This window comes from Malania oleifera, chromosome 4, assembly GCF_029873635.1.
Source record: "Malania oleifera isolate guangnan ecotype guangnan chromosome 4, ASM2987363v1, whole genome shotgun sequence".
NCBI classification, from domain to species: Eukaryota; Viridiplantae; Streptophyta; class Magnoliopsida; order Santalales; family Ximeniaceae; genus Malania; species Malania oleifera.
This window is the reverse complement of record NC_080420.1, coordinates 25,924,570-25,933,140: the sequence shown is the minus strand read 5'-3', so window position 1 is coordinate 25,933,140 and position 8,571 is coordinate 25,924,570. Positions and strand designations below refer to the sequence as shown.

Genomic DNA, 8,571 nt, shown 5'->3' with positions numbered 1-8,571 from the left:
TTATCCCAGGAAAATATTAGAGACACTTTTTACGGTATTAGTGACAAATTTAATCCGTCACTAAAAGACACTTATTAGTGACGATTAAATAACCATCACTACTATTATTTTAAAAAAATAAAAAAAAAATTATTTCAGAGTATTAGTGACGAATTTGAAGATTCGTCACTATTAGCCTCTCATTAGTGACGGATTTGGGAACCGTTACAAATATTTATTTTTTTAAAAAAAAAATAAAAAAAATTACTTCAGAGTATTAGTGACAAATTTCAGGATTCGTCACTATTAGCCCATTATTAATGACAGATTTAGGAACCGTCACTAATACGTCTTTTATTTTAAAAAAATTATTTCAAAGTATTAGTGACGAATTTCAAGATTCGTCACTATTATCCCCTTATTAGTGACGGATTTGGGAACCGTCACTAATACTTCTTTTATTTTAATAAAAAATAAAAACATTTATTTCAAATTATTAGTGACGAATTTTAATATTCATCACTATTAGCCCCTTATTAGTGACGAATTTGGGAACCGTCACTAATACTTCTTTTATTTTATTTTTTAAAAAAATTTATTTTAGAGTATTAGTGACAAATTTCAAGATTCGTCACTATTATCCCCTTATTAGTGACGGATTTGGGAACCGTCACTAATACTTCTTTTATTTAAAATAAAAATAAAAAAAATTTATTTCAGAGTATTAGTGACGAATTTTAAAATTCGTCACTATTAGATCCTTATTAGTGACGGATTTGGAAATCGTCACTAAAACTTCTTTTATTTAAAAAAAATAAAAAAATTATTTTAGAGTATCAGTGACGAATTTGAAATTTGTTACTATTAGTCCCTTATTAGTGACGGATTTAAGAACCATCACTAGTACTTCTTTTATTTAAAAAAAATTATTTTAGAGTATTAGTGACGAATCTTGAAATTCGTCACTATTAACCCATTATTAGTGACGAATTTGGGAACCGTCACTAATACTTTTTTATTTAAAAAAAATAAAAAAATATTACTATATAATATTAGTGACGAATTTGAATTTTTGCCACTATTAATCCCTTATTAGTGACGGTTTAGAGAACCATCACTAATAGTCATACATGAAAATTAAAACCCGCACGTTCCCCCAATCTCCCTCGCTCCTTTCCCTCTCATCCTCCCCCTTTCCCTTCTTTCGCCAATCTCTGTTGCGGCCACGTTGCATCATAACCATGCTCTCCGTCCTTCCGCCCACCCTCGCCATCTCCATCCTCATCGCCCTCCCCCCCACCGACCGGATCACGCGTGCTAAGTCCCCGTTCAAACCGGGTCGGTCCTCGTAGCACACCGTCGCCTTTATCATCTCCACGCCTTCGCCGCAGTAACTCAGCGTAACATCATCCACATCACCAGGGAAGCACCAAAAGGTCTCAAATCCCTCGCCGCCGCCACTGACGTCGCCGTCATGCTCCGCTGCTTCCGCTGCCTGCTTCTTCAGGTCCCTTACCTAACGCACCACCTCCGCCAGTAACGAGGCTTTGTCCTTCCTCATTAGGAATTAAGAACATCCTCACGAGCTCTACATCTCCCCTATCCAGTAGTACTGATTTCATCGTCTTCATCAAGCTTGAATATTGATTATTTACTTCGATGTTGTCATTCTGTTTTGAGGAACAGCTCTCGATCAATCCATGGTTTTGAGCATTTTGAGCAGGTTTTGAGCATTTTGAGTAGGAGGGTAACCGAGTGACCTCAATCGAGGAATTGGTAGGGGTATTACATCTATATTCTTGATATTTTTTTAATTTGTTTTTATTTTTCATTTCCATTTTATTTTTATTTTTGTTTCTCTAGCTTATGCATCTGCCTGTGTTTGTGTGACCATCTCAATTCCACTTTCCGTTATCCAGAAACTAAAAGTCCACCCTTCAGCTCAATCAATCCTTAGAGACTAGATTAGGAATTCTAAAGGAGCTAGGGAGTTCAGAATTGTATGTTCCCGGCAATCACTGTTCTTTGCCTTGTTTTGTTTTGTTTTGTTTTGTTTGGTATTTTTTCTTTCACTACAAAAAAACAGGTTTTTAGTGACGAAAGTATTAGTGACGGTTTTAAAACCGTCACTAATAGTGTTGTATTAGTCACGGTTCTTCAAAACCGTCACTAATACTTTCGTCACTAAAAACTACGCGGTAAACAATTTTCGTGCGAAATTCTTTTCTGGAAAATATTAGCGACGATTTTATGATATTAGTGACGATTAACCAACCGTCACTACTAATATTTATGAATATATAAAAAAAATTAGTTAAGGGTTTAAGTTCAAAGAATTAGTGACGAATTAAAAAAATCATCACTATTGGTCATTATTAATGACGGATTTGACAATCGTCACTAATACTTCACTTTTTAAAAAAAAATTAAAAAAATTTAACTTTAGAGTATTAGTGACGAATTTGTAAATTCGTCACTATTGGACTATTATTAGTGACGGATTCAAGAACCGTCACTAATACTTCCTGTTTTTAAAAAAAGTAAAAATTTTAAGTTCAGAGTATTAGTGGCGAATTCATGAATTCGTCACTATTGGTCCCTTATTAGTGACGGATTTGAAAACATCACTACTAATGCATTTTTTTTAAAACAGATAAAAAAATTTCAGTTCAGAGTATTAGTGACGATGGTGTAAATTTGTCACTAATAAGGTACCAATAGTGACGAATTTGTAGATTCATCACTAATACTTCTTTTTTTAAATAAAAAATAAAAAATTTTATGTTCATAGTATTAGTGACGAATTTACAAATTTGTCACCATTGGTCCCTTATTAGTGACGAATTATGGACCGTTACTAAAGTTATGTCATTTTAAAAAAATATTAGACGAAGAGTAGTAGTGACGGTTTTGAAACCGTCACTAATGCCCAAAACTCTTATCCCTTTGCGCGGGATATTTTGCCACACTTTCCCCTGCTCCTCGCTTTTCCCTCCTGCTTTAGCTGGCTCCTACTCCCACGAACCTCTCTCCCAATCTCCCACTACTCTCGGCTTGGTACGTGCTGTTTGTCGAATGTCTCAGGCTTGGTCGGAGCCCCCGTCGAACCCCTTTCCCAGTCTCCCGCTATTCCCAGCCGACTGACGGACTTCTCGCAACACATCTTGGGTTTGGTCGGAGCCCTAGCCAACTCGCGACCCTTGTCGACCACATCCCACTGAATAAGTAAGTTATTAATTTTCATTTGGTTATTGTGTTTAGATCTGAGTATTCTCCATTTGGTACTATCATTCTGCAACATTTGGAGGATGCCGCCCTAGATCATGGCAAATGGCAGAGAAAGATTCATATAGTTTATCCCTGTAGTGGGAGTTTGATCTTGGTTTTTATGTTTGTTTTATGTACTTACACAGAATCCGAGTGCTCTTATTGGCACCTAACGGCGTTAGAGTTGACTTGCAATATTTTTTTCTCTTGTGCTAGAACTAATGAATCTACTAGACCGCGTTTATTTCTTGCCTTTTTGAAGGATAGGGCGCAGATGTGGTTTAATTCCTTGAGACCTCACACTATCACTAATTGGGCTGATATTGAGCGTAAATTTCTGCATAGGTTTTGTCCCTCACAGAGAACTCAATTTTTATAGGAACAAATTATTCGGTTTATGCAGAAGGGTGATGAGACTTTTCGGGCTTACTAGGAGAGATTCAAGGATCTGCTAAGTACTTGTCCACATCACGGGTTTGAATTATGGAGGTTAGTTAATTGTTTCTATACAGCTCTTACTCCTGATTACAAGCACTTTGTCCAGACCATGTGCAATGGAGAATTCTTTAGCAAGGAACCGGATCAAGCACTATCATTCTTTGATTACCTAACTGAATGTATCCCACAATGAAATACACGATACAATCAGGCACCCATGACAGTACAATCCATTAGCACAATCAGTGGTGGAGATACATATGAGCCAATATATTATTCATACACTCTTCTGCCTCAGTATCAGCCACAACAGATCCCTCAAAGCTGTGCGTCGTTAGGATTTCCTGATGATAGCATGACGCAAATGGCGAATATGTTCCAGCAATTCATGCAAATTCAAATCAATCAGTATACTCGAGACATAAATGAATTGCAGGACACCGTTAATGCAATAAGCATGTAGTTGGATAACTTAGAAAAAGAGAAATTTCCAGTTGAACCTCAGCTTAGTCCTCAAAAATACCAACAGCAACAACAAAAAATACATAATGTTTCTCTTGAGACAGCGGAGGTCGCCATTACTTCGAGAAGCGGGAAGGAAGTTCGTCAACCTGAAATGCTCATTGACAGACAACCAATTGTCTCGGTACCTGAAGTTACGGCTGAGATAGATGAAGTCAAAGAAAAACCAGAGGAAACGGGCCTAGAAGTGAAGCAGTTAGTTAATGAGGAGGCTAATACTAATAAGGAATACCAACCTGTGGTACCTTATCCTCAGAGCTTGGCAGTTGTGGAACCGTCACTCCTGACTGGAACAATTGTAGAGGAGTTCACTGCTAAAGTAAATCCCTGCAATGGTAAGATGATTGGTACACCCGATAAAGAGGGTGAGCAGAATGGTGAATGTTTAAATCTCAAGGAATCAGGTAAAACTTTTAATGCTAATGCTTCTGAAGAATTAAAGGTAACTATTCCAACAACCTTTCCTCAAAAAATCAGTTCGTAAAGAAGTAAATTTCCTGGAAAATTTGCTAAATAAAGATGTTTTCTTGTTAAAACAAGAAAGTCAATATGCACACATAGTGTCTGGTATTTTGAATAGTATTAATTCATTTGAGGCTAATTTTCGTGCAGGTATGAAGACTGATTCATTGTGGCAGTTCGAATTAGGAGACCCGTTAGTTCAATTTATAGACCTGCACCCACCAGACGAAATTCCTCCAGAGCCTCCGCCAGACAACTGCAATATTTTTCTTTCCCTTCTTTTCATTTTGTTTTACCTTGTTTTATTTTTAGTCAATTTCCACGTACATTTTCTTGTAGTTTAGTTTTACTTCTCCACCCAAGTATGCCCTACTTCTCCCGTGCACAGTTTATCTATTTTCCCTATGCTTTCACATTAAGGACAATGTTCTACTTTAGTTTTTGGGGGGGGGGGGGTGAGCATTTGCATATGACACTGTGCACATATACTTGCTAGGTTTTATATTGATTTGAAAAAAATAAAAAAAAAAACAAAAAAAAATAAAAATAAAAATAAACAAAGAAAGAGCATTGAGGAGTTACACGATTATGCCATGATTAACACTAACATTTACCCTTCACATACTTTCATATAACCTAAGAATTACACACTTGAGTCATTTATGTGTAGTTTCTCTTTATATGACTTTGTAACTCCATGAAGAATTGATTGGTAGTACACTCATGTTAATCTGGCTATATAATGTCTTGTATTTACACGACATCTCATGAGGCTGAATAGACACATTCATGTGATTCATTGCACTTAGGGTTCCTTGTGAGCACTGAGAGAACACTCGTGGTGACTATGACACCTTGTGAGATATCCTTGAGCTATTTATCGTCGTTTTGAGTGTTAACATCAAATCAGAGTTCACGAAACTCAGTTCTCTTTTCTCCAGGATGATTCTTTGTATACTAGTCTCTGTTTTTAATTTGCTAGCCTAGATGTGACATCAAGTGGGGAGATAAAAACCTAGGTCTTGTAGCCTACTCAAGATGTGAAGGTTGAACCACCCCTAGAAATAGACTTAGTTCATGGACTACTGTTTGAGCTTAATTCCCATTGATGGTATGAAGACAACAAAATAAATGTAATGATTATCCTAATTCACTAAGAAAAGACAGAAACTGAAGAATGAGCAGAAGAAAGAATAAGAAATAGAAATGCACATGAAATGAAATGCTAATGCCTGCTCCACAAAAATACCAAAAACAAAAGTCAAGGACACAACACATGTTCTCCACGTATGAAGATTCTTCAACCATTTAATGCCTCAAATGTATTCACGTCAAGTTTATGAATAAGTTTATCTAGGGTGGTCTTGGTTGGACATGGCGAGTAGATGAGAAGATGTTACTCATAGATAGGCTAAATCCTTCTTAGACTAATCCACTCCATATATTTAGCATTTGTTCCTTTCAATATATGGGATGTTTGATTGCGACACTCCTCCTCACGTATGACAAGTGAACCCATTCTTTTTTAGTATTTTTTAGGGTATACCAGTTAGGCCAAGTCAAAACGACCGTTCTATAGGTGTACACTGGTATCATGAGTGTAATAAGTCACACACATCACACATACCTCGAGATTTTACTTGTTTATACTTGAATTTATTTGATCGTATTAACTCTGAATTGTACCGCTAGTTAACTTCATGTGAGTATAGGGTTCTTAATAGCTATATAATGATGAAACATGCATGAGTGACGTACTTCAGAGATGTGTGCATTGAACATGAATGAACTTGTGCGAAATTCAGTTATATTCTTGTATGTGAAATGGTATGATTGTCTTATATAGACATTGATTTCAGGTTTCCAGGAGTTAGTAATTGTGGATACCGCCCTGAAATTCATTTGCGTTATTTGCTAGAAACTAGAAAAACGTTAGTTGGAGGAGTGATTATGCGCTTAAACTACGTAATTAGCCATTTTAATTCGTGCATTAGGGCTTATATTTTTAATTAAATACCTAATTACTTTCAATATTTTTAACACGGTGTTCTATTTATAATATTTGGATTTTATTGAACAATTGATGAATTTTTGGCTTTTTTTTTATGACAGAAAAATAATCGGGAGCTAAAACTGGCATCAGTTCATAACTCGCACATAACTTTTCCATCTGAGTTTCGATCGAGACAATTCAAAATTTTAAAAAAATATGAGAAGATTATCTACAACTTCTGTGTTTTGAGTTTTGAGAGAAACAGACTTTCAGAAAGGTCAAAATCACCCTTGCTTTTCAAGAAACCAAAAAAAAAAGGAAAAGAAAATAAATAAATAAAATATATTGATGTGACCCGGCCATGAAGCCGGGTCGGATCCACTTTGTCCGGGTACCTTGGCATGCGTAGGGTATTCACCCCCTTCCCTATATATTCTCCCTTTCTCTCCCTCTTTACACACAACCCCCAGACCCTTCTCCTTTCTCTCCCTCTTCTCTGCCAATCCCGTAGCCCTCTCCTTCTTCTTCCCTTTGCTTCTCCCTCTCCCTTACTCTCTCTTAGCCCTCTCTCACTCTCCCAAAGCTCCTCCTTCCCTGCCCTTTCTCACTCTCTCATTCCCCATTCTCTCCCTCTTCTCTCTTCCTCCCAGCTCTCTCTTTTTCTCTCGGCTCTCTCTCCCCCAGTCTCCTTTTCCCTCTCCTTCTCCTTTTCCCCTTTCTCCTCCCTTTCCTACAAATCCAACCACACCCAAGTCCTTGCTCCAGCCAGCATTCTCTTCCCCAGACATCCCAGCCGAGACATTCAATCCTCCTTCTGCTTCTCCAGCCTGCTGCTACTCCTAGAGTGCTGCCTTCCCGAGAAGCCGCCACAACTCTGGCCACCAGCTTGCTGCGGCCCGGAAGAGCTCCTCCTCCTTCTAGTTCTGCTGAGCCTCTCCCAATCGCTGCTCTGCTGTAGTGATCTACCCGAGAAGTCCAGCCACACCCCAGAACATACTCCAGCAAACCCGAAGCCATACCAGCCACCCGAGACCTCCCAGCTGCAGTCTTGCTGCCACGACCTCTCTCTCTCTCTCTCTCCTCTTTTTCTTTTTTATCTTAATTGAATATTGTTCAATTTTTTTTATTAAGGTTTATTTTAAATTTGAAATTTTGAATATTGTTTAGGGGATTTATTATTATTGAAGTTTATTTATTTATTTATTTTCTCTCAAGTAAAATTAGCAGTAGATTTAATTAGTGATTCAAGCTATTTAATTGATTAAGTAAACTTCGATTTGATTCTAAAAAAAAAGAATAAAATACAAAATGAAAAAATATTGCTTTGGTTTTTAGAAATTAAATTAGTTGTTCTCTTTTAAATTTAAATTTTGTTGAAGATCGATTTAGTTTAGGGTTAGTCTTATTAAAGTTTGTATTTTTATCGTGTCTAGTTTTTGTTTAAGTCATTAAAGATTTAATTTTTGTTCGAGTTCTTGTTTGCCTTTAAATTTTGATTTTGGTTCAAGTTCTTAATTTTGTTAAAGGTTCGGTTTTTATCGTTTGCATTTGTGTTTGTGTGAGTTTTATTATTGTGTGTTTTAATTACGTGTTAAAGTTACCATCTTTTGTTTTCATTCTGAAATTCAATGCGTATTTCAATTCTTGTTCGGTTCGGAATTTTTTTGTATTTTTATCGTGTCTAGTTTTTGTTTAAGTCATTAAAGATTTAATTTTTGTTCGAGTTCTTGTTTGCCTTTAAAATTTGATTTTGGTTCAAGTTCTTAATTTTGTTAAAGGTTTGGTTTTTATCGTTCGTGTTTGTGTCTGTGTGAGTTTTATTATTGTGTGTTTTAATTACGTGTTAAAGTTACCATCTTTAGTTTTCATTCCGAAGTTCAATGCGTATTTCAATTCTTGTTTGGTTCGAA

The 8,571-nt window shown here is 36.5% G+C and overlaps 1 protein-coding gene across 1 annotated transcript; it reads right to left on the bottom strand.

Moving 5' to 3' along the window:
• Nucleotides 1–1,096: 1,096 nt before the first annotated feature.
• Nucleotides 1,097–7,678, bottom strand: LOC131153734 (transcription factor AIG1-like). The gene is made up of 2 exons (XM_058106180.1): nucleotides 7,448–7,678; nucleotides 1,097–1,495 (listed from the first exon to the last, which is right to left on the bottom strand). The coding sequence occupies exons 1-2, from the start codon at nucleotides 7,676–7,678 to the stop codon at nucleotides 1,097–1,099; spliced, it is 630 nt and encodes a 209-aa protein (XP_057962163.1).
• Between the last annotated feature and the right edge of the window lie 893 nt (nucleotides 7,679–8,571).

Bases quoted from the DNA above. Each gene is read 5' to 3' on its own strand.
- LOC131153734 (XM_058106180.1), bottom strand. From the start codon at position 7,678: ATGGCTTCGGGTTTGCTGGAGTATGTTCTGGGGTGTGGCTGGACTTCT. The intron at 1,496-7,447 runs GTCTGGGGAAGA...GTGGTGCGTTAG, and splicing joins TTGAATGTCTCGGCTGGGAT to GTAAGGGACCTGAAGAAGCA.